General features: G+C 39.8%; 1 protein-coding gene across 5 annotated transcripts in view; it reads right to left on the bottom strand.

Moving 5' to 3' along the window:
- The window catches only part of utrn (utrophin), a 213565-nt gene that overhangs the window by 129247 nt on the left and 58340 nt on the right, over positions 1 to 25978 (bottom strand). For all 5 annotated transcript variants that reach the window (XM_057319652.1, XM_057319654.1, XM_057319650.1 and 2 more), the window contains 27 exons: positions 25600 to 25779; positions 24598 to 24732; positions 21987 to 22136; positions 21752 to 21913; positions 20455 to 20586; positions 20166 to 20339; positions 19915 to 20070; positions 19616 to 19786; positions 19364 to 19543; positions 19015 to 19143; positions 17432 to 17602; positions 17181 to 17354; positions 14879 to 15007; positions 14095 to 14331; positions 10763 to 10935; positions 10448 to 10598; positions 9455 to 9630; positions 8292 to 8409; positions 7583 to 7732; positions 7101 to 7283; positions 6341 to 6442; positions 5978 to 6092; positions 5684 to 5886; positions 5251 to 5368; positions 3507 to 3712; positions 2670 to 2824; positions 1636 to 1825 (listed from right to left, as the gene is read on the bottom strand). In XM_057319652.1, the coding sequence (XP_057175635.1) occupies positions 1636 to 1825; positions 2670 to 2824; positions 3507 to 3712; positions 5251 to 5368; positions 5684 to 5886; positions 5978 to 6092; positions 6341 to 6442; positions 7101 to 7283; positions 7583 to 7732; positions 8292 to 8409; positions 9455 to 9630; positions 10448 to 10598; positions 10763 to 10935; positions 14095 to 14331; positions 14879 to 15007; positions 17181 to 17354; positions 17432 to 17602; positions 19015 to 19143; positions 19364 to 19543; positions 19616 to 19786; positions 19915 to 20070; positions 20166 to 20339; positions 20455 to 20586; positions 21752 to 21913; positions 21987 to 22136; positions 24598 to 24732; positions 25600 to 25779 (4320 nt within the window). The remainder of the gene's footprint in view (positions 1 to 1635; positions 1826 to 2669; positions 2825 to 3506; positions 3713 to 5250; positions 5369 to 5683; positions 5887 to 5977; positions 6093 to 6340; positions 6443 to 7100; positions 7284 to 7582; positions 7733 to 8291; positions 8410 to 9454; positions 9631 to 10447; positions 10599 to 10762; positions 10936 to 14094; positions 14332 to 14878; positions 15008 to 17180; positions 17355 to 17431; positions 17603 to 19014; positions 19144 to 19363; positions 19544 to 19615; positions 19787 to 19914; positions 20071 to 20165; positions 20340 to 20454; positions 20587 to 21751; positions 21914 to 21986; positions 22137 to 24597; positions 24733 to 25599; positions 25780 to 25978) is intronic.

Consider the following 25978-nt stretch of genomic DNA (forward strand, 5'->3'; position numbering starts at 1 on the left):
CGAAAACTGTGTGCTGTGGTTTTATACCACAAGAAAAGAGAGGATCCTTGCAAAATGGAATGCGGCACAATAATCGTTTTACCTCGATTATTTTGTTTTTGTAATGGTTGAAGGCCAAAATTGCCGATTACGATTAATTTTCGATTAATTGCACAGCCCTAATTTGGACTGTGGTTTCATGTTTAGTTTTCATGTTCATCTCAGGTTTTTCTGTTGACATTTAGATCCGCTGGTAGATCTTTAGGCAATGCAATGAATAAAAGGTTTTGAAAAAAATTGTTATGTAACTCCAAAAAAAAACAAAGCTTTTTTATAAATCTAGACATTTTCAATGGACAAACTTGGGAAATGTATAAAAGGGAATTTGATCAAATTTATAATGATGCTAGATAATTGAATGGTTTGAGCAACATTTTCAATGCACATTATACAATGTTTACTATGTTGTTCACGAAGTTGCAAAAACATGCTCAAATGATGACATCGTAATTCAATCCAATCACAATCCAGTTCTGACCTAATTTTTTCATGTTAAATAGATACAGAAGCAAACAATGTTACAATGGAGTAAAGGCCTGTAAAACAATGACATTAGCATTCACGGATGGTGTTGTGTTTATTCCAGGCTGGCGAGCTGCATTTTCACGTCTGATAAAATGCGTGAGCCCTTTAAATTGAAATGGACTTTGATTGGCCGTCAGTGTTTTACAATCGTTTTGACAATTTGCTCTTTACACTTGTCTTCACGTTCACGAGAAGCACATGATTTTACCGGTTGTAGGCACGCGCAATTTTTGCAATTTTTTTCCAGCGCAGTTCATTCAGAGTGATCGGTTTCTTAAATAAGTACACAGAATGACACATATTCCACTGTAGCGCACATCACGCATCGAGATGCAGATGTGTCGGGTCCAGGTTTCCAGGAGGAGTCTAACAGCAGACAGTCAGAGACTGAGATATACTCAGCCCAGTCGTGATTAGAGGGGACAGCAGATAAAAAGCTCAAACTGTGACGTATGAATCTCACAGGACAAGCAGAGACAAAGATCTCAGAGGGAAAGAACGAAGGAAAGAACGAGGCGCTCTTACTCAACTGAACCGATCTACACCTTGATTACTTGTATGCTGTGCTGTAGCTGACGGAGAAACTAATGAGGACTGACTGCCACATAATTGAATCTCGTTCACACACACTTGAGTCATCGCATGTCCCAGATTAGTCTCAGCGCCAGACGGCACGCCTTCAGACAGCACACTATACTCTACCCAAAAATAGAATATGACAAGCTTCTTTCTGATTGGCTAGCATTACAGAACTTCTAGGGGTCGGGCGTGTAAGACATAATTAAGGGAGTCTGTAAAATCTCAGAAGTTATATTGAAGTAAAATAGCAAGTAAACTAGTTATTCAGGAGCTTTCCGCTTTGCGGTTTCATTAAAAAAATCTCTACTCGTCATTTTTGAGTCTCCAAAGACTCGAAGTTCTTTGTGGCAAAGCCTGAATGTATTTTCTGTGTGAATCGTTACTAAAAACTTTTGGCAGCTCCTGGTCGGATGATCCTTCAAGGCAAACCAGACTTTACGCAAACAATCAAAACCCTGGCTACTTGAGATTAGCTTTAAACTAAGCACTTACCACGAGTTGACCTTTCAGTTCCTTGATGTGGGCGGAGTCCTGGGACAGCTCCTCCCTCTGGGCGGCATCAGACAACACGTTAACGGTGGTCTCCGCTTCCTGCAGCCATTTAAGGAAAGACTCTAGCTCTCGAAGAGATGCCTGTAGAGTCTTTAAGTCCGAATCCAAAGCTGTTTGGCGGTCCGACGCCCTGATAACCAAAACCAGATTAACACGGTTATAAACAACACGTTCAGCTCAGATTCATTCATCAATACACGTGCCAGAAAGCGTCTTTAGGACGGCGTGTCTGACAACTACAGGCACTAAATGTTATGGTTTTGTGATCGTCAAGGCAGGAGTGAAACATTTATCTTAGGCGATGACATGCACAAAGCCACTGAAGAAGACAAAGGGAGGGATCTATAGGATTAATGGAAATGTGCATCTTTCTCTATTGGTCGGGTCCACCATTAACTTGGAACACAATCGTATGGCAATTTGCAACTATTTTACAAGGTGGCTAATTCATATATTTCGTATCTCATTCGTTCGTTTTAGTATGACATTACATTTAGGGGTGGGGCTTCATTCTTGCTTATTTTGTTCTAATAATCATACGTTTTTGTACGATTCACATCGTACAAATTCATCCAAAAATGCCACGTTTTTCAGTGAGATCGGGTGCACTTAAAAAAAAAAAACCTTTTAGAATTTTAAACCATAAATGAAAGAAACATAAAGGTAAAATGAATAAGAAAATAAGTCATACATTGACTGTCATAAATAAGTTATTTAATTAGTTTAATATTAATTAAGTTCAATTTGTAAATAATGTCTAATATGGGCTTTTTATACAAAGAGCCATCGATAGTTACTGTGTATTAATGCTTTATTTTAAATGTGATATAAAGTGTTACCAAATATTTCAGTATTTCCAGGTCACTAATCAAACGCGGACATATTTGTGTCCATGGTAACCGTTTTGTTCACAGGTTCTTTGTATACCAGTTGAATTCATGCGTGTGAATATATGAGCGTGTGTACACATAAACCTGTTATTGATGCTGTTCCAGGAATTGTTGAGTTTGTCCATGACCTCTTTGACCTTGCGCGTGTCATCGGAGGCATATTCCTGCAGCAACTGATTGGACAAGTCATTGAAGGAAGTCACGCTTTCCTGTCCTCGACCGAGCTCCTGCAGAAACGCCTGAAGAGCAAGATACAGATCGATAAATACAGACGCAATCTCAAAGAGCACAACAAAAGGTCAATAATGAGAATGCACATAGAGTCACTTCAGGTAAAAGTGTTAGGTGTTAAGTGTCTGGTGCAAACACAGAAGGCATTTTAAAATAAGCCAGGATTTAGGGGTTGAAACGGCTGTGGCTTAAAAAGCAATCAAGACAAATCGATGCTAAAACTGATGATAGAACATATTCCCATGACAAAAACTAATTCCTCATATACTGTACAACAGAAATATGTAACCAAACAGTGAGTGAATGAAATTATGACTCTAGCACCCCCCAGAGGTCAGTTTCAGTAGTGCAAGTGTCGCCCACACTGACAGCAGTCATCCAGCACACATGTTCATCATGCAAAACTGGAAATGTTGTCTTGGCAATTATTAAATAATAATATAGTTATAGCACTAAAATGATTTAATGGAAGTAAATAAAAACTAAATGAAACCTAGAACTAAAATTTAAATAAATTAAACCTATATAGCAATTTAAAATGACTAATAACTACAAACAAAAAAGGATTTTTTTAATAATACAAAAAACTATAACGATATCAAGTTTATTCACAGCAGTCCATGTAAACACAAGTGAGAGAAATTCATGTGTGTAAGTGACCTCAGATCATTCACAGGTCAAAGGTCTCACCTTGTTGTCGCTGATCTGTTTCGTGAGCGGCTCTCTGCTCAGCTGCAGCAAGTTATGCAAACGTGTCTCGCTTTGACCAATCAGAGCCTTCGCCTTCCGTCTCACCTCCTCCCATTGGTCGCTGTGGCCGATCATGCGATCGAGCTGCTGAAGCCGGGCCTCCACGCCGTTCTGTGTGCTGTCCCATTGGCTGCGGACCTTCTCCACTGGACACAAAGCAGGAATAATAAATGAATGTCACTTTCCCTCAGAACAGATGTCGTCCACACCCTCATTCATTAAAACGGTTCCTCTACCCGTAAACATGTTGTTTACTGTTCACAAAAATAATGTCTGACATATCAGCTTTTCATCAAGTTGTTTCCACTTCTTTAAATATAGAATTTGAAATTGGCTATTTATCAAAGCACTCGGTACTGCCGGTATAAACACACTTGAACGGACAACAATTGAACTGAATAACATAATTGGAATAATAAACCAAATATCAAGAATCTAAAGGAGCAGTTACTGGTCATAGATTCATGTAATGCAGATCAAATTCAGAATAAAGCAGTAAAGTTTGACATTATAAAAGTCAAATCAGGAGCAGGGTGCAGTGTGTGGTGATGGCCTTTAGGCGTCACTATAACCTTTCTGTTATTTTAACTTGGCGAAGTGATATGGAACTGTAATGCGGTCAGCAGACCTGGAACACCTTCAAAGGTGTGCATTTAACTGAAAGTTAATGCATACCCATAGGACGTTTGTTAACCAATCAGATTGAAGCATTCAACAGCACGTGGCATAAAACATGTTGTGTGCACAGAATAATGTAAGAGCAATGTTAACTAATGGCTGGAATACACTACAAGACTTTTAAAATCTGAACAGATTTATTTTAAACTAGACATCATACACTTTTTTTCATGTTTCAGGTAGAAACACACTAACTGATCAAATCTGCAGACCGGCACAGACTTTCTTGCAACAAGTCCAGACTGAAAATCTGAGCAAAAGTCTTGTAGTCTGTTTTAGCCTTTAAGCCTAAAATTAAATGAAGGCTAAAACTAAGACAACAATAAATTGACCAAGAAGAATACTAGTATTTAAGCTAAGATTAAAAATAAAACCAATATTAAGGCAAAGATTAAAACCGCGTTCAGACCAAGAACTAAAACAAAACTATAAAGGCAAGTTTCTACATTTAACAGTATAGAACCGTCCACACCACATCTATACCGATATAGAAGAACGATATTGTTGGGATCACTTCCAGTGTTTTGTTTTTCCAGATATTGACAGCCAATCGAAATCTATTCGTATTTAAAAGAATCAAGCATTTCAAATGTGAAACATTATAAACATAACATTATCGTCTGTTGGTGTGGATGCTAATATAGTTCTTGCTATTAGTATAAATAGGCCTTAAAGGAACAGTTCACCCAAAAATTACAATTTTGTCATCATTTGCTCACTCTCGAGTTGTTCCGAACCTGTATACATTCCTTTTGTTCTGAAGAACACAAAAGAAGATATTTTGAAGAATGTTTGTAACCAAACCGTTCTGGGGCACTACTGACCACAATAGTACAGAGAAAAACCTACTAGGGTAGTCAACAGTGACCCACTGTTTGCTTTCCCACATTCTTTAAAATATCTTCTTTTGTGTTCAACAGAAACAAACGGAATTTATACAGCAAATTTTTGGGTCAACTATTCCTATAAGACTAAGAACAATGGTGATGATGATAAGCATGCTCACATTTCTCAGAAATGGAGGTTCGCACATCCAGGTTGGAGGTTTTGTTCTTGATGTTCTGAGCCAGAGTGATGATGTCCTCCAGCTGAGGATGTCTCTGCTCCAGATCGCCTTTAGTCACCTACACACATTAATTATTGGTTAATACCCTTCTTTTAACACGTCTTTTCCATTCAATGGCTATTAAAGTTCATCATTTAGTCGTGAAATAACTCCAAACACAGAAACTGAATTGGGGTCAATGTCAATTTGTATTAATCACTAGAGGTAATGGACTCTTGTTTTTGTTCATGACTATTTTTGTCCTAAAATCTCTCCAGTAACCCTCAGTCCAGAATGTATTTCTGTCAGACTCACAGGATTTTGTTAATCGAGTATCATTAGCCACCCAATGGCACAAACACATGCGCTTTCTACATTCTGCTCGCTTTCTGACCTGCAGGCGGCTGATGGTGGTGTGGATCTCGTCTTTGTCTCCCACCGTGACGATGTTGGATTTGAGCATCTGGTGGATAAGGAGAAGCCAGTCTGCCAGCTCTGTAGCTGTCTGGTTGAGATCAGTGGGACCCACCAGCTCCGGGCTGTGATGACGCTCCTCGCTCATCAGGCTGACCACGTGAACTGCAGACGGCACGTTCGCTGTGACACGGGCACAAGGCATGTTTGCCACTTCCGGATAGCCAGCATGTGTATGTGTGCGTCTCTGAGTGTCTGTTTAACCTACACACACCTGTGAAATGTTGCTGGGCAACCTGTTGTGTCCACGGCGACAGAGGCTGTGTTGGCGTCTCCTTCAATCTGATGTCCAGAGCTTTCCAATCTGCAGCTAACTGTTCAATTTGACCCTACACACGCAAAAACACGTTTTTAGAGCGTGTATGGTCATGGCCGCGTGTGCATGTACAGTACCAGGCACCTTCAAGCAAACGTTTAAGAATGAAACAGGTCACCAGCAATGCTCTTTAAAGACTAGAATTTCACTAAACTGCATCTTGATAGACGTTCTTTAGTTTTGCTTATGATGGCACGTAAGCATTCAAATAAAAACGGAACAGTTTGAAAGTTTGTAACATTGTTGTCGAGCGACTGAAACCTTTTCCTGTGGTGAAAGCAGCTGTTTCCTCTGGAGCTCAATAGAGTAAGACAACAGCTCCTCAAGCTCTCTCTTCTGCTCTCGCATGGACCTTTCCAGAACCTACACACACGCAAACATAGCATGGGTCTTGTTTTGAGAATCACATTACAGATCACTATCTACTTTCATTGTGTAAAACAAAAGCGTGAATATTCTTCTAAAGAGTCTTTACAAAATGTAATTTCTTTAAATCCAACTCTACAAAGTGCGCGTGTTATTTAAAGGGGTCATATGACACGGCTGAAACGAATATTATGGTTTGTTTTAGATGTAATGCAATGCGTATACATGATTTAAGGTTAAAAAAAATCATTGCTCTGAAAAGCGAGGTGTGCTATGATTGGCCAGTTAACCAGTGCGTAGTGATTGGTCGAATACTGCAAACGTGTGACGAAAATGTAACGCCTCTTACCATATTTGGAACATCAGGTTCCTCTTCAATTGTACTGACAGGTACGCCCACCTTACTTGCGTATACATTTGGCCGGTCTTAGTCAAATTATTGTCGATTTGTGGGGGTGTGGTACACGAGGCGTTTCATGCAGGTCTGGGTGAGCATTCGCTTTTAGATAGAATGCATCTTTTGTTCCGACACTTTCATTTTTGCAATTTTACGTGTCTAATACATGTATGGGCAACTTATAACACACCAAAGACAAAGAAAAACACATGTTCGCGCCATATGACCCCTTTAAGGACTGATGTCAAAATGCCAGACCTGTCTCTCAGTGGGTGTGACGTCGCTCAGGGACTGACTGGTGATGTACACCCAGTCACTCAGCCTGCTCATGCGCTCCTGGAAATGACCGTGTGACATCAGTCTGCTCTCGTCCTGGACCTGTGCGTGTGCCTGCAGACGGCCCTCCTCCTCACGCACCTTATCAAGCAATTCACGGCTCACCTTTAGACACACACACAACGACACACTTGAGGTGAATTTTCAGTATGCAATGAATCCTGAGCCATTTTTCATTTACTTGATGAAATTTGATGTGCATTGAATTTGCCACCATTCAATTATATCACATACAGACCAAAAGACAAACAGAAAACTGGATAAATAGACAGACAGGCAAACGGCCAGAGAGACAGACAGACGACAAGACGGGGAAAAAAAAAGAAAAAGACAGACAGCGAGACAGAGGGACAGACAGATAGGCAGAGAGACAGACAGATAGGCAGAGAGACAGACGGGCATACTTGACTCCAGCTGATGTTTATCTGGCGTAGTTTATTGACGTGAGCGTCTCGGTCGTGAGCAGTCAGACTGGAGCTAGACAGGATGCGAGAGCCGCTCTTATTCAGCCAGGATAAAGTCTCCTTCTGAACATCCATCTCCTCCGTCAGGGCCTGAGAGACACAGAGACGCAGACGGATCAAGTGTGAGGTGTTTGCCATGAGCACAAACCATTCGTTTTCTTTTATAATAATGCACATTTCAGTAGTGTGACATTAGATCAGCTGTTTTTAAAATAATGTCACTTTTCCAGTAACAAGATATGCTTTCCAACTAGAAGTGTGTCGACATTTTGTTTGTGTATTGAGCATAATCAATCACACTTCAATATTAACACACACACACACACCCACACACGCATTTATTTGAGCAAATCTGTTTGTTCAAGCTATTTGTTTTTTTCAAGCTATTTCAATCAACTGCTTCAAAAATCATTTATTTACAGCCCTGCTCAGGAATCCCTATATGAGCTGAATAAAACATATCATCATTCATTTCTTCCTTTTGTGGCTACTAGTTTGATACATTTTTGCTAATTAGTTGTACTTTGTGTATCTGTTTTAATGTTGTCACATGAAACTGTACTTGAACTTTATTTATCTCATATCACGGCATATTCAAAGCAGTTTCCCCAACACTAACATGCGGTGGTCTGTGTCATGCTTGTCAAACCTTGAGCTCTTTGAGGCTCGTGTCAGTCGCCACGGCAACCTCCGTCTGTTCCAGCCACTGAGCCAGACCGGCGGTCCTCTGAATCACCTCCACCACAGCTGGATCTTCACACATCAATCTGCGCAAGCAAAACAACAGCCGTTAAGCCTACCGTTGTATTCACTATCCCAGCCAACACGGAACGTTCCTGTAAAGTTTTCCAATAGTTCGCGTGTTGTTGTTTTTTGAAAACCAAATAAGAGCGTTCTAGGAACGTTTTCTCTAGATTTTTTGTTCCCAGAATGTTGCACGAAGGTTTTTTGTAACAACCAATAGAGAAACTATACCGAACATCCCCTGAAGGTTATTTAAGGGAATGTTCTCCACAGGTTATTTGTAAGTTATAAAAATAAGGCCTGAACAATACCATGGTAAATATGTAGTATGTCAGTCATTAGTATACTACAGTATTCACTACAGTTCACTATAGTTAATACTACAAAATAATGTCAATTACAAAATAACAAATCAATTTATAAAATGAAATAATTACTGGAATAAACTACAGTACACAACAACAAACTACAGCTTACCATAGTAAATACTAAGTGACGCATCATTTTATGTGGGAGTACAACACACGTTAAAGAGTAACTATTACCATGTCCTTAAAATGACATTTCATGCATTCATAATGTTGCCATGTGTGAATGTAAGCAGTCCGCCAAGTTGTAAAGTGAACGAATAACAAAGCTATTGGCTCGGGGAAAAAGGAGTCGACTCTCAATCACATGAACGAGTCGTCTGTCGTTTTAATTTCAGTTCAGATTTGCGTCACTCCGTGTTATACCCGCCGCCGTTCCATTTGCGACACTGCACGCGTAGACCAATCACAGCAGACTTGACCATCTGACCAATCAGATCAGAGTGGGCTGACAGAAAAAAGGGGATTAGACAGATGAATCGCCGAACGAATCGTTTGAGAGTCCGTCAAGAAGTAAGGTAACAAAATCTGCCTATTATTAGAAAATGAAAGTGTTTTTACACCGTGTATGTGCGTAAACTAGTTGTTGGACACTCTATAAACCAAAGTAGGACCTTAAACATCACACAATATTTACTCTTTAAAACAAACACATATGGATTTCTTAGTGTTGAAGTGGGTGTGCTGTTGTCATGGTGACCTGCGCTGGCGGTCAGACACTTGTCTCTGGACATTTATCCAGCGATGTCTCAAAGCATCCAGTTTCTCCTGAAGTAACACGCTGTCAGGTGACGACAACTGGCCGATGATGTGCTGTCCAGAGCGACTCAACATCACCACAACAGACTGATGAGACGCCAAACCCTCCTCCACATCCTACACGCGCACGCACACACACACACACACACACACACACGCACACAGGGGGGTTAATAGACAGTTGACCTGTGAGTGTGTCTAACACACTAAGTTGAAAGACACGTCTCTTCACATGCAAATGAGTCCAGCAAATGAGTTCGACCTTAATTTGTATTTGAGAACAATTTCACATTCATCTCTCCCTCGTTCAGACACTACACACACACAGCGCAAACATCTGAAGGCAATTAAACACAAACGCACACCTCTGGAAAGCTTTCAACCATGGGACTGATGAACACATACATCCTTTGAGTTTGTAGTTAAGTGCAGGGCAAACGTGTCTTTGTTTCTCTTATCAAACAAACCGAGATAATTACGATAACAACTGTTTCTGCATGAGCGCTTGCTTTTCAGATGTTAGAAGTAATGGCTTGTTTCAGGTTGTGCACAACAAATGATCACCTGTCTGGTGAAATCTCTGAACTCCATTAAAAGTGATATAAGTGATTTTTGGGGGAGGCTGATGTGCCTACTATCTGACAGATAGCACTATAACAGGTGTTCTGAGGAATCGCACCCGTCTCTGTGACAGCCTCAGGACGGATCAAAGAAATCTGACTGCGGTAGGAAATCTAACAGGCAGATCTACGTCTGTCAATCATTTTTCATGTACACAGGGCAGTCGACAATGATGTGTAAATAAACAGAAATATACGAGCAGGAGAATGGACAACAAACAAGTAACATAGCCAATTGTAGAATAGCCCATGGCAACCTTCAGTAGGTCAGTGCTGAAGGTTATCTCTCTGTGACCTCTGACCCCGTGTCTAACCTGTTGCCGTGCACGGGCGCAATGTACATCCAGTTCTCCGTCGGGTCCCGTTCCGTCGGCCAGGACCTGTTCAGTGTCGCTCAACCACTGTGAAAGATCGTTCATGTCACAATGAAAGTGCCTCCACTGCTCGGCGGCTTGATCGAAACACCTAGAGACACACATCCAAACAAAATCAACAGAACAGAGCTGATAAACCTTCAAAAAGAAAATATGAACGTTGCATAGCGCATGTACAATAACGCTAATATATGAGCCAGAAGGTGAGGCCGCTAGCATAGGACGGAGGGAATGATGGGACTCGTCGAGCCTCACCCTTTCCTCTGACTGAACATGCGGTTGACTCTGTCCCACTCGGAGTTCAGCTGTGTCAGAGAATCTGAGATCTGGGTCATTTCTTGTCTGGAAGCTTCCACAATCACATCGGGCTGGCGCTCATGAATCATCTCAACCTGCTCACCAAACCGCTCCAGATTCTCATTTATACTCTACAAACACAGACAGAAGTTAAAACCGGTACACTGTAAACATAACATAAATAATACAATATAAACGATAATCTACAATAGAATGAATGAGAGTTTATTTGTATGAATTTATCAACTGGGTTGTCTGAATCAGTGTTAATTTTGACAGCAAATTTTGATTTAGTTTTAGTCATAGTCTTTTGACGAAAATGCAATTTAGTTTTAGTCACATTTTAGTCAACCCCATCATTTTAGTTTTAGTCGACGAAATATGAAAAACATTTTAGTCGAATAAATATAAATTATATTTAGTCTACTAAAATCTAAATGGTTTAAATCATTTACTTGGTGTAATTAAATGTTCCATACAGAGATTCAACTGTTTTGACATAATTTACTTCACCTTAGAATAAAATTAAACCAGGTCATTACCTTTATTTTTCAGAAAATTCCAGTAACTAGATATGCATTGTTGGAACGCAGAGTATTAGACCATGAACGACATGTTCCAGTTCGTTCAATTCCATTTGACTCAATTGACTCGTTAAGTAGGGCGTGTTCATTCAGTTCATTCAACCAATGAAACGCTCTGACACGGCTCACACTCAAAGGCTATTGGCTCATGGCATGCCTCTTTGAAGAAAGAGCGCACTGTCTTTGCTTGATACAGCAATGAATGAGAATAGCTTTCAAAAAGACATATTATATAAATTGTATTACATTTCTTTAGTCATGCAAACATGTTACATATTTGGTTGGAATGTACAGTTCGACTCACTTCATCACTTCTATAATCAGTAGAGGACAGCGCTGGTTTCTTTTGGCTGACTCGATGTTGCATTTCACGTTATGCAGCAGCTCGTGTTAAGTTAACATTGGCATATAAAAACCTTTGAGCTTGCCTTCGTAATGTGTTTCGGGGTGACTCGCCTGCAGTCGCGCTTCAAGTTTGCGGCGTTTTACCTGCGATCGTGAAGGAAAATAAGACGCTTTGTAAACCGCGTGGAGACAGAATACATGTCTGTGCTTCCACTTCTCCCAGAGACTTCTCTCTGCCATTTATATGAGATAAGCAGCACATGCGCGCAAACTGATGTCCGCCAGGTGGGACAAGAATATTTTCGTCTCGTTTTTATTAGTTGACGAAAATGTCAGTAGGCCTATATTTTTATTACAGTTTTCGTTATAATGCATTCATTTTTATTTAGTTATCGTCTCCTTTTCGTCAGTGAAAACATGTCGTTAACGAATACTTTTCGTCATAGTTTTCGTTAACGAAATTACCACTGGTCTGAATTCAATTTAATGAACGGCCTTTATGATATATTGGATTTTTATTATATAAGGATTATTATCTCCATCAGACACTAAGATCTGTGATCTAAGACATGCACAAATGCTACATCAGCCGCTGAATCACGTCAACAACGCCACCATATTGCGGAGGGCAAGACGGCGTATGAACACGAACGGGGGAGCAAAGATATGTTTGAATAAAAACACAATAACATTTACATTTCTCAACTGGTTCCAATCATTAATGGTCAGTGTGAAGTAAAACAAATATTTACTGAAAGAAAATTACTTAAGGAACTGTGAAAACTGAAATGCATTCAGAAACTTCACTTGTTTATAGGGCAAAATGTACACTACCGGTCAAAAGTTGTTGGCCACTTGAGTAAAACGTTTCTCATTATGTTGAAAAACCTTTTTAAAAAGGTGTATGCTTAAATGTCTAAAATTAGTTTAGTAGACAAAAATATAATTTTGCAAACAAACATGTTTTTTTTTCATGACAAAACTAACATTTTATTTAACTAAAATGTTTTGCAAATAGATGACTTTGACTGAATAATGAAGAAAGGACAGCCAATAAGAGCTCAGAATAGATGGGAACTTATTTAATGTTGTTTAAAAAGAATCTCAGTGTGAGACCTCAAGAAGCTGCTTGATAAAATGACAAAAAAAAATGCTGCTACACTGAAGATGATAAAAAACATAATTCCCATAGTTCCCTTTGTTTTATTTCATAATTTTGATGAGTTTATTATTATTATAAAATGTGGAAAAAATATGAACACATAAGTGAGTAAGTGTCCAAAAACTTTTGACAGGTCATGTATGAAACAAATTTCTCTTTGGAAAGAAGCTCTAGAGAGCGCATCTCAAAATATATTTTTTTAATGCACCAATATACACAATATACCAGTGGTTCTTAAACTGGGGGCGGTGGCCCCACGGGAGGGGCCCAATATGGATCCAGGGGGGCCACAGATTTTGAGGCATTTTATGAAATCTAGAAATGTATCATAGGTTTCAATTAAACATTCATAAAATAAGTTGTTCCAGCATTGTATAAACTGAATATGCTTTTGCTTTAATTAAAATTCTAAATGTAAGATTATAAGCCACTGTTTCAGAGACAAGGCTTAAGGCTTAATTTTGAGCTGTTTTACCTGAAAATAACTTGCCCTGACATATCTTAACATTTGTCCGTGCCATGGTTTTGTTTCAAGATGCACATCAGTAATGTTTTTTTCTACGGCATTTTAATAAGAGTGTCTTAAGTAGCCTAAATTAACTATGGCATAGTCCTGGCTTAGGCTAAGCCTTGTCTTTGAAACCGGGCCTAAGTCTTTATTTGGGGGGAGTGGGGGGCGCAAAGCGATTCATTCTACACAAAGGGGACTTTACAACTAAAAAGTTTGAGAACCACTGCAATATACTGTATGTTATAAGGTTAAGTGTAAATAAAAAAATAGTAGTAGACATATTAGTTAGGTATAATGGGGTACACATATTTTATAATTTGATATTATAATTTATATAATTATTGATACTAAAACTAAAATTCTACAAGCTAAACACAGAATACTAGTCAGCTTTACTAATAGACCTGTCAGTTGATGGAATACGACATTTATAATAATAGCAAAGTCATCAAACATCTCTTCACATCTGTTCTGGACTCTTAGTACGTTTTTTGTTGTTGGAACTATTCCATTTTTTTCACAAAATAACTTCATATGAGCATACACAATATAAAAAGATTTTAAAGCTCATGAGAAACCTTTCACACAAATGACCCTAAGCATTTGACAGGTTGTGTATGTCGTGGTGTTGTATTTTGTAGTATACTGATATCAGTTACGTAGGAGTGTCTCTGTCTGTGTCTCTAACCCTGAGTGTGTCCTCTTGACTGGAGAAATCCTCGAAGAGTCCTCCGCTCAGCTCGGAGGAGTTCAGCAGCAGCTCAATGTCGGCCATGGCCAGCAGAACTTTATTAATGTCCAGCAGATAGTCAGATGGAGACAGAGCCGTGCTCCTCTTATCCAGAGGAGAGGGGGATGAGTCTGATCTCTGTGAAGACGACGAGTCGACCGTAGATTCAACAACTGTTCTAGAGATATACAGCCCCTACAGAGAGAGAAAGACACGCCCACTTTTACATAAACATGTACTGTATATTTTTACATTTACATTACATTATGCATCTGGCAAAAACTTTCCCCGAAGGGACTTACAATACATTTTAAAGGAGTCATATGACACGGCTGAAACGAACATTATGGTTTGTTTTAGATGTAATGCAATGTGTATACACGATTTAAGGTTCAAAAACGCTGTATTTTCCACATACCGTGCATGTTTCGTGCCATATGACCCCTTTAAGCAGTTTGTGTGTTCGCGTGACCTTTGCACTTCTAACACAATGTTATTCTAATCGAGGTACAGGAACACACTAACAGCATCTGTACATTTAGAGGTCATCTCTGAACAGGAAATCACGGCAGTTTACAGGCTTGAGGAGTTTTGTAAGTTCGGTATCGATTCAACGTGTGAACAAAACTGTGACAAAGCCAAAATATACATACTAGCTACATACTAGTAAACAACTGCAACATAGTCATGAACACAGCATAACATAACTGCAAAACCATGTAAAATTAGTTTTGTATGAGACCTTGTAGCGTGTCTGTAGCAGTATGAGTTTCCGGCAGATGTCCTCCCTTCTGTCATCATCAGAAACCGACAGCAGCACCTCCTCTCCTCTCCTCAACACCTCCTCGATGTGAGCTTTCTCCTCATCCAACTAAAACGCACACAGCGCACACACACACACGTTGTATATCTTTGAAGGGGTACAACCAGGGCTTCATTTGTGCCGGAGTAAGCCTGTTCCGGCACCTCATTGGGCAGATCCCGCTCCTCAAGCGCTAATGGAAAACGTTCATGCTGACCTGTTGCACGCATATATTTCATTAAAAAGCACGTATAATAATTATAATGGCGACAACCATTTTATTTCTATAATGAACAGGCTGTCAAGTTTGAGATGCTGAAATATTGTGTATATATGCTGTTACTTATAACAGCAGAAACAAATAAAAAAACTCGGTGATGACTTATGGTCAAACAGATATGACTATGAGTACGTCATTAGATACTGCAAAGTTAGCTACTTTTAGTCGTGTGCACACTTGCACTAAAAGCAGTATAGTGTGCTTTTGCAAAATACAGGAAACTTACAGGATGTCATCTCCTTTCCTTAAACTTATTTATGGAGTGCTGCGCCTCACAAACTGAACCCAACTCATCAGCATATTGTCATCGTCCCTTTTGTTTTATTAATCTGTTAATTGTCAAATACTTTGCGTATATTTATTAGTGTCGCATGTTTTGCATTATATATTGAAGGGAACTTGTCGTGATGGACACTTCAGAGAGAGAGATTTGTTGTTGGACAAATGCTGTGAAGAGACGCAGAAGAACTGATGAAGTAAGGGATAATGTACAGGCAGCCGGTTGTTATCGCAGAAATAAGTCCCGACAGTGTGATCAGGCATATTAAGCATTTAATCATCCGTTAACCCTATTTATTACACGGCTCATTTGAATGCTTGATTCTGATTGGCCAGTCGCGACATTCCAAGGGTTGTTCTTTTCAAATAACAACCGCTCAAAACTTATAACATTCTGTAACCCGGATGCTGCAAATTTTTTTGAGAGGGGCAGTTTAATATTACACAAAAATGTATTATAAATGTGTGTTTTAATAACATATATGACATTATATTTACAAATGATTAAACCAAATTGCCTGTTCGTGACGTTTGAACGTATCACACTGAAGGGGCTTATTTCGGGATAACAGCCGGCTGCTTGTACATTATCCCACTTATTACACGACCACTTGCCACATGAGAAAAAAACTGGACATGAAATGTGAATTTGAAATATTTTATTAGCTCATTTTTATGAATGCAGACCTTCCGCGAGGAAAAGCCGTTTAGTTTCGGTTTTGAAGTAAGAAACGACGTTCAAACATCACGAACAGGCAATTTGGTTTAATCATTTGTAAATATAATGTCATATATGTTATTAAAACACATATTCATAATACATTTTTGTGTAATATTAATTATATTTTTTGCAGCATCCGGGTTACAGGGTGTAATAAGTTTTGAGCGGTTGTTATTTGAAAAGAACAACCCTTGGAATGTCGCGACTGGCCAATCACAATCAAGCATTCAAATGAGCCATGTAATAAATACGGTTAACGGATGATTAAATGCTTAATATGCCTAACGTTATACACGGCAGCATTCTGCACCCGCAGGTGTAATTTAAGCACTGGGTACAACTGTTTCAAGTGAGTCATTTTTTTACAAAAATACAGAATCTCTAATTTATGTGCAATTTTATCATGGTTTTAGGCATAATAGTTTTATTATCACTGGATGATTGTAACTTACTGGCTACTCATGTGATGTTATTTTATCTTTTTAAAACTCAAGTAAATATTTATTAACATAATATCCATTATTTGGATAATATATTACCATTTATATAATATATGCGAGTATGTTGTGTATATAGTTTTATGTTTATATAAATACACAAACATACATGTAAATATTTGAAATGTAGTATATTTATACAGAACATTGATGTATATAATATTTAAGTATACATTTATTATTTATATTTATGTGCATATTTGTTATATATGTGTGTGCATTTATATATACATGCACATATTATTTACACAAACATTTATTTTGAAATCGATTAATCACGATAAGCCTGATATAAAATCAATGGCAGTCTATGGAATGTCCCCATAAAGCATGGGGACCAAATGTACAAGGATAGTAATACCAGTCATTTTTTCCTCCGTGGGGATATTTTTTGGTCCCTATGATATAAACAGCTTATAAATCAAACAAAACCTTGAAAATATGCGTTTGTGTGTGTGTGTGTACCCTCTCATCATCAGGTGTGTGTGTACGGTTGTGTTGGTCCAGCGCTCTGAGAGCATCTTGTAGGTCAGACTCAAACAGCTGTAGTGGTGAGGAGAGAGGTGCGGCAGACATCTCTCCTAACACCTCCTGCTGCGGTGGCACGGTCTCCTGTCTGACCTCCAGCCCGGCAGACACCTGTACACAACACACACACACTGAGTCCTGAGACACACACTGACACAGCTGAATAAATTTTGGCACTGGTGCTTTACCTGAGAAGAGTTGATGTGCTGCGCCACCTTGTGGAAGTTACGGTTGAGATCGGCCAGTTTGGGCTCCACCAGTTCTCTGCAGGTCGGCCCTCGACCGGTCATCAGAATGACAGCCTGATCACGGGCACTGTCCACACGCACGCTCATCCCCTCCAACTCACACAACACAGCCTGACACAGACACACAAACACAGTCAGACGTCTAACAGCGACACAATCCACTGGGAGGAGAGCCATCGTTCAGTTTTGTTTTTATAGTCTGTTTAGGGCTGATGACAGTGACACCACAATCAACAAGCTGGAGATCAATAAAGTGATATCTTATAACACTATCAAATAATGGGATGTTGTAAACACATTTCTCAGCAGAGCAGACTGATAAAATCATGTGCATTCTAACTCGTGGAACTTGCGAAAGCCAGATAAGATAAGAGCTGTGATTTAACTCAGTTTATGCCATTTAATGTGCCTATAAACATTTCAAGTCATTGATTAGTTTGTGTTTAAAACTAATTTCTCACGCCGTACTTTGCTGTTATCAGCTTTTACTAGAAGTGTTGCTTTTAATTCTTTTGTTTGGAGTAAAATGTTCAGTGTGTGTGTGAGTGTGTGTGCATCTGTGTCTATGCAAATGTGAGTCTGTGTGTGTGTTTGAGTGTGTATGCGTGTGGTTTTGATTTCATGTCTGTGTGCATGTGTGTGTGTGTTTGAGTGTGCATCTGTGTCTATGCAAGTGTTTGTCTGTGTGCATTTGAGTGTGCATATGTGTATGTATGTGAGTGTGTGTCTGCGTCTATGCACATGTGTGTGTGTGTGTGTGTGCACATCAGTGTGTCCCATGGAGTGTGCATCTGCATCTATGCTAGTGTGTGTCTGTGTGTGCATCTTTGTGTGTCTGTCTCTTTGTGTGTGGGTCTGCATCTACGCGAGTGTGTGTGTGTGTGTGTGTTTGAGTGTCCATTTGTGTGTGTGTGCGTGTGCATCTGTGTGTGTCTGTCTCTTTGTGTGTCTGTCTGCATCTACACGAGTGTGTGTTTGAGTGTTCATTTGTGTGTGTGCATCGGTCTATTTGTGTGTGTGTGTGTGTGTGTGTGTGTGTCTGCATCTACACGAGTGTGTGTTTGAGTGTCCATTTGTGTGTGTGCATCTGTGTGTGTCTGTCTCTTTGTGTGTGTGTCTGCATTTACACGAGTGTGTGTATGTGTGTGTTTGAGTGTTCATTTGTGTGTGTGCATCTGTCTCTTTGTGTGTGTGTCCGCATCTACACGAGTGTGTGTCTTTGTGTGTTTGAGTGTCCATTTGTGTGCGTGTGTGTGTGTGTCTGTCTCTTTGTGTGTGCGTCTGCATCTACACGAGTGTGTGTCTGTGTGTGTTTGAGTGTTCATTTGTGTGTGTGCATCTGTGTGTGTCTGTCTCTTTGTGTGTGCGTCTGCATCTACACGAGTGTGTGTCTGTGTGTGTTTGAGTGTTCATTTGTGTGTGTGCATCTGTGTGTGTCTGTCTCTTTGTGTGTGTGTCTGCAACTACGCGAGTGTGTGTTTGAGTGTCCATTTGTGTGTGTGTGTGTGTGTGTGTATATTGACCTTGATCATCCTCTCTCTCTCTGCAGCCGGCATCTTCTCCATCTCATCCAATCTAATCTCAGTCTGATAGAGCCACGTAGTGATGTGAGCCAAATTCTCATCAAACATCTCCACCTCACGTCTGTGATTCTAAAGCACACAGAGCACATGTTTCAGCATTTGTTTCGGATTTCAAATGTGTTAAAAAGTGGTGTTGTGGTGTTCAAAATCGAGAAGACAAAGACCCAATTTTTAGGTGTTTTTGTCCATATTTTGGGGGATACAGGCATATGAAACACCCTTTACCGCACATTGTGAAACCAACACCACAATATTATCAGGCAGAGATCCAACAATAAATCACACTGACCAGCACAGCACTGAGCCAGTCCTCGATCATCGTGTTCACACGTTGCCAATCTTCATTTAGTTCAAATAACTTTTCCTCTAGCTGAGCTTCACTGCCCTCCACTAACGCCTGCAGGGCGGCGCTGTTCTCCATAATCACCGACAGATCGCTCTTCTTGCGCTCGGACTCCTTCAAAATACCCTGCAAAGAAACACATATGTGTAAACGTATGACATGCCAATTAAAAGATCATCTCTAAAAAAACACACTCACGTTCGCCCATGCGATCTCTGTGTCGATATCAGCGGGCATGTCCCCCGTGTTGAGTTTCTCTTTCAGCTGAGTTTCAGTGTGGTTCGTCCAGGCCCGCAGGGCGGCGGTGTCTTTATGCAGCCGCTGGGACAGAGACAGAGCCTTCTCCAAATCCTGCTTCCCTTCCGTCACCTAGCAAAACAAACAATTAATAGACTTTTAAATTACATTAAAGCTGCAATCCGTAACTTTTGCCTCTCTATCGCCATCTCTCTTTGAAGCATAAAATTACAGGTTATATAGCGAAAATATGTATGTACCTGAGCTCCCAGGTCATTGTAGAGCAGTTTTAGGGTGGTGAGTTGCTCATCCATGCCTTTAGGATTCTCCGTCTGCTGTTTCTGTACGATCTGTCTGCCCGTCTTTATCACCGTCTCCACCTCTAGTTTGACCTCGCTCAAGATCTTATACAGTTTCTGCATTCACAACAACACAAAAGGCAGACCGTGAGAGTCTGTCATGAGATATTTAAGTTCAGTAAGTTTATGTCTTTATTGCTTGTTCCCCTCACCATGCAGCCGCTGAGGTGGGCTGGGATCTCATCTGGTTGAGTGTCTCTCAGATCCAGCACGTGAAGTTCGGCTTTAGCGCTTTCCAGAATCCTCTTGCAGTCCAACATTCTCTGCTCAAAGTTAGCCGGTTTCTGGAACAGCTGGAACTTGGTACTAATCTCACGGAGCTTCCGCTAAACAGGACAGAGGAACACGGTAAAATCTAATAAAGGACTAAGTTTACAGGTTTGCTGCAGGTCACATACATATGCAGTCTTCTATCCTGCAGGGGGCAGTAGCATGTCTCACCTGTAACTGGTCTAGGAGGGTTCCACCCCGCGCTGGTTTGCCCTCTGGTGCAGACGGAGGCACGTTACCCACATTCCTCTTCCTCAGATCCTCTAGCGTGGCTTCGTGGGCGGCGATCTCAGCCTGAATCGCCTGCAAGCCACATGAATGTTAAAACATCCCATTTAAAGCAGCAATCTACGGAGCTGTTTCCTGGACAGGACTTGGTTTTAGTTCAAATAGAATATTCAAGTCATTTTAAAAAACATACTTTATACAAAAATTACTGGCGAGACAATACAATCACACTGATATGTTTCAAGATATGTCAGGGCAAGTTGTTTTCGTTGAAGATATCGCTAACATTTAAGTTAGTTGTGGACTAGGCTTGAACCCTGTCCGGGAAACCCACCCTGTAACTTTATTAGTTAAAGAGTACATAACATGAGATCATGAAAATGACATTTCACGCAGTGTGTAATGTTGGCGTGTTTGAAAGTAAGCAGTCTGCCAAGTTGTAAATCCGAAGGTGAATGAACAACAAAGTTATTGGCTTGGAAAAAAGGAAGTCGACTCTGAATCGCGCAAACGAGTCGTCCCTAGTCCGATTCGCGAACCGCCACGGATTTATGTCACTACATATAGTCCCCACCTACGTTTTGGTAGGACTGCGGTCAAAAACTTCACTCTTCTCCCCCAAACACTGTACCTCGTGAGCCTCATTCGCGGTAGACCAATCACAGCAGACTAGACCATCTGACCAATCACATCAGACTAGGCTAGCGGAAAGGACGGGATTAGACAGATGAATCGCGGAACGAATCATTTGAGAAATAATAGTGTTTTTACACCTTCTATGTACATGTACAACTTGTTGTTGGACACTCCATAAACCAAAGCAGGACCTTAAAAATCCCTAGTTATGTACTCTTTAAATATTTTTTTAAATGTAGTTATTTACCAAGAACATAAATATATCCTTACCAACTGTGAACTCATAATAATAATTCATCATTCGAGCTATCAGTTGTAATTTTCTGGGTTTGATGTAATTTAAAGTCCACATTAAAATAAGTTACGTAAAGTAAACCTCCAATTTTAAATTTTAAACAGAGATGGCGACAGAGAGGCAAAATTGATGGATTGTATCTTTAAATTATTAGAATATGTGTTAGCATATAGCAGCATCCGTTTGGCTGTTTTCAAAGCTTACAATTTCGAGTTTAAACATTTTCAGTTTCACCACTGAAAAGCACTCGGTTGACAATCATCAATGTGTGTCCTGTGATGATGGAGATGATGTATGAAGTGTTTTTACCTGAGCTTCTTGTGGCAGCTGGAAAGCGTCGATGCGATCTGTAAGGTATGAGGTTAGGGTTTGGTCCAGGTGTGTGAGGGACGTTTGTAGCGTGTGTAAAGCCGTCTCATTCTCTCTCAGAACGGCCAACTGCTGCTCCAGAGACATCTGACGCTCAGCAGCCTGCACACACAACCAAACACACGAGCGTCAGGTCAGACGTGAATCTAAGTGAGTTCTGCTCCATGTCACATACCAGCTGAGCGAGCTCCTCGTAGCGGGAATTGAAACTCTCCAGTTTCTCGGTGATGAGTTCGTCCAGAATGCCTCCGTCAATGAGAGTCTGAGCCAACTCGCGTATCTGAGTCCTGTTATCACCTGGATGACGGAGAACTGACTCCATAGACTGAGAAAGAAACAGATCATGACTCTATGATTCAATGTCCACACTTGGTACTGATAGCTGTTTGAGTCATATGATCACGAGTGCTAAATACATTTCTGATTATTTGAACTATATTCAGAGACAGTTAGAAATGCATGTGAACACATTGCACCTGTAGTTTAAAGGCTGGTGTGACCCTGAAACCAGTAAATAAATCAACTACACAACAACAATATGCTTAAAGGGGTACTTCACCCAAAAATGAAAATTCTGTCATCATTTACTCACCCTCGAGTTGTTCCAAATTTGAATACATTTCTTTGTTCTGATGAACACAGAGAAAGATATTTGGAAGAATGTAGGACAGCAAACAGTTTTGGGGCACTTTTGACTACCATTGTATTTTTCCTACTAAGGGAGTCAATGAGGGGCGAGATCTGTTTGGTTACAAACATTCGTCCAAATATCTTTCTCTGTGTTCATCAGAACAAAGACATACAGATTTGGAACAACGTGAAGGTGAGTAAATGACAGAATTTTCGGGTGAAGTATCCCTTTAAAGGGACTAGACTGGTTCCTGCTGAAACCGAGTTGGCTGCGATAATGCAAAATATCAATTATTTTATTGATGCGTCTAGTGTTGTCAAAAGTACCGGTACTTCCGGTCCAAGTCGGTACCTAAAAATAAAAAAGTTGTCGGTACCTCATTTTCATAAGACCCGGTACCACCGACGTACCGGGTCAACCGGGTACTGATGCTCTGTCTGACAGGTTGTCAGTCGGAATCTTTTCATAGACGCAACAAGACGTGATGAGCGGATAAGCGCGGCTCCGATCCACAAGAGATGCGCACAGAAATACTTCAGATTAAAGTCATATCACGAAGAAACGAACAGAGTTTTGTTGTGAAAGGAGGAAACATCTGTATTTAAGTTAACAAGTTCAAGCGGTAAGTTTCAAATTCTGTTCGCGTTTGCATTATGAATGTTGTATCATATGTTAAATTAAAGGTTACGTTAAAATAAACGTCCCTGTTTGCGTGTTAATTTGTTAGCGCCAATGCTAATCCAGTCAAGTGTCTTTAGTAACCATTTAATGCTTTTATAACTGTAATGGGGTCAAATAAATGGGAGGACAGGATGGGGTTTACAGTACCTATTTTATATAGGCCTATCTGCAATCTATGTGCTAGAAAACTAGCATACTAACTGTATGACTAACAATGTGTATGTCTTGGATAGATAACTCTATTAGGTTTAAAAAGCCACATTTAAACTAAAGAAAAATATATCTGTTGCATTTATTATTTTAATATACAGTTACCTTAATGCAAGTAATCTTGTGTAAATGCAGTATAAAAACTGAGGTTTGATTTAATATTGCATTATGCATGTTTGTTCAGTCAGTTGACTTACTGAAGTTTATTCTATTTGTCTTATACAGCAGCAGACTGAGGAGGATGTTCATCAGCATGAAAGACCCCAGTGAGCACACAACCGTTTCGGGAACAATTAACTTGTATACTTCATGTATACAAAATGGCATTGCTTTCTATACATTTATATTAATAATGAGCTTTATTAATAAAATTGTGTTTCAATTAGCATGTACTGGTGTTTTACTTTGGTACCGAAATTGGTACCGAGAACCGTGGAATTTTACTGGTATTGGTACCGACTACTGAAATTTTGGTACCGTGACAACACTAGATGCGTCGCTTGTCCGTGAAGCACGGCTCTGGGATCAGTAGGAAATGCTGCTCGATCTAAAAGCAGTGCGAGTTTAAGTCGCTTATAACGTGCATTTAAAAAAGCAACACCCATCAAACATGATCATTATAAATATACTTTATTATCATGAAAATACCTGAGGAGGCTTGAAGATCAGTGATAAAAACATGTCCTTATGCATTTCCTAGAACTACTTGTGTTATGGTCTTCTTCTGCAGTGCGTATTTGGAGTTTCTGCACGAGAGCACCCTCTGGCTTTCGGATGCAGCAGCATTTTACCGTACTGCACTCACAAATTGTGCATAAATCACGTGATATATATTTTCGGTTAACCGGGCATATGTCTAAAAGGGACAGTGCACCTGAAAATAACGGTTTTCTGAAAAGAAAAAGCTTATTTGGCGAGACTGAAACTAAAACAAAACCATTGAACATTAGCTGTAAATTTAAGTATAGCGATCACATCCCTGATGACTAGTTGTCATCATATGACATTTTGACACAAGAAGCAATGAGATTTGAAGTTTCTGACGTATATCCAAGTTGGAATTTAGTGCTTATGTGGGTTTGGTCTCAATTTAAATATGCTCAGTATATAAATAATTCTCTCGAACACACCTATCGTCACATTCGTTCATCCACTAGAGTCTATCTGAGATGCACTCTTACAGGTTTAACCGGTTATTTGTTTCATCTGAGCGTGTGTGATAGGATCCGCCATGTCATTGCAGTAGAAGCGTGTGAGCGGTTACCTCCAGAGCTTCACTGACAGACTCTGTGTTATCTGGAACGTTCTCTGTGGCCCGATTTCTTTCCTCCAGCGTGTTCATCCAGCTGGACTCCGAGTCCAGATACTGCAGCAGCTCAATCCAGCATGACCACACCTCCTGAAGACCAATAAACCAGCATTGCACTCACAGTAAACGCTAACATTTGATCACAATATTACTTTCTCTACCTGGGAAAACTAGGGCCGTCAAAAGGTTCATCGCAACTAATTGCATCCAGAATAAAAGTTTGTGTTTACTTAATATACAGTATGTCTGTGTGCTGTGCATATTCATGTTGTATTTATAAACACATACACATACATGCATATATTGTATTTAAGATAAATATAAAAATTATAAGCATTTCAATTATTGGTAAATATAAAAAATACATGTAAATATATCCTAAATATGTGTATGTGTTTATAATACAAAATGAATGAGCACAGATACTGTATATTATGTAAACGCAAACTTTTATTCTGGATGCCATGGTCGTTTGACAGCCCGAAGTGAAAACTTTTCTGATTAAAGGAATAGATCACCAGAAATAAAAATCTCATTATTTATTCATCCTTGTGTCATTGCAGATGTTTAAGACTTCGTTTTTTCAGTTGAACACAAATAAAACATGTGCTGTATAAAAACCAGTTAACTTCATATCGAGTTTTTGACACGTCGCCATATTTGATTTTAGTCTTGGATGCGTTTGTTTTAGCTTCAATATAACTTCCATATCATTGTGGTATTCAATGGGAAGTCATATACATCTGGGATAGCTTTAAGGTAAGCACATAAAACATTTGAGACTTTTCATTTCTGGGTAATTAATTCCTTTATAATCAATAATATCATGTTTTCACCAAAGCCCACTTTCATAATCCAAACAAGTCATGCGTGATAAAATCCAGATGTGGCTGAATATTCTATTTCCTCTGGAAACACATCTCACTACAAAAGTCATGTCTGTGCACACATCAGTACCTCAAGCGTGTGGCACTTGCTCTTGAAGCGATCGCACAGTTTCTGGTAGTTCTTCAGGACTTCCGAGAGTTCAGCGCTCAGGTCCGGACCCCCGGGGGGCATCTTACTGATCAGCACATTGATGCTGTCCTTCAAAATCTTCACCCGTACTTCCTTCTGTAACACGTCCTCTTTGGCCCTCTGAGAGACACAGACAAAAATCACATCACGCTTACAATATACAGTAGTTTATGAATATGCACATATTAAAGCGCAGTGTCAGGCAGGTCTGAGATAAACCGAGAAATCATTCTTATTCCAGAAATTGAAAAAATCATGAGCGCATGGTTCAGTGGTCAGATGCAGTTCATGAGCTGTATAAAGCTGTATTCATCGTCAC

The sequence above is a fragment of the Triplophysa rosa genome, linkage group LG21 (assembly GCF_024868665.1).
Source record: "Triplophysa rosa linkage group LG21, Trosa_1v2, whole genome shotgun sequence".
Classification (NCBI taxonomy): Eukaryota; Metazoa; Chordata; class Actinopteri; order Cypriniformes; family Nemacheilidae; genus Triplophysa; species Triplophysa rosa.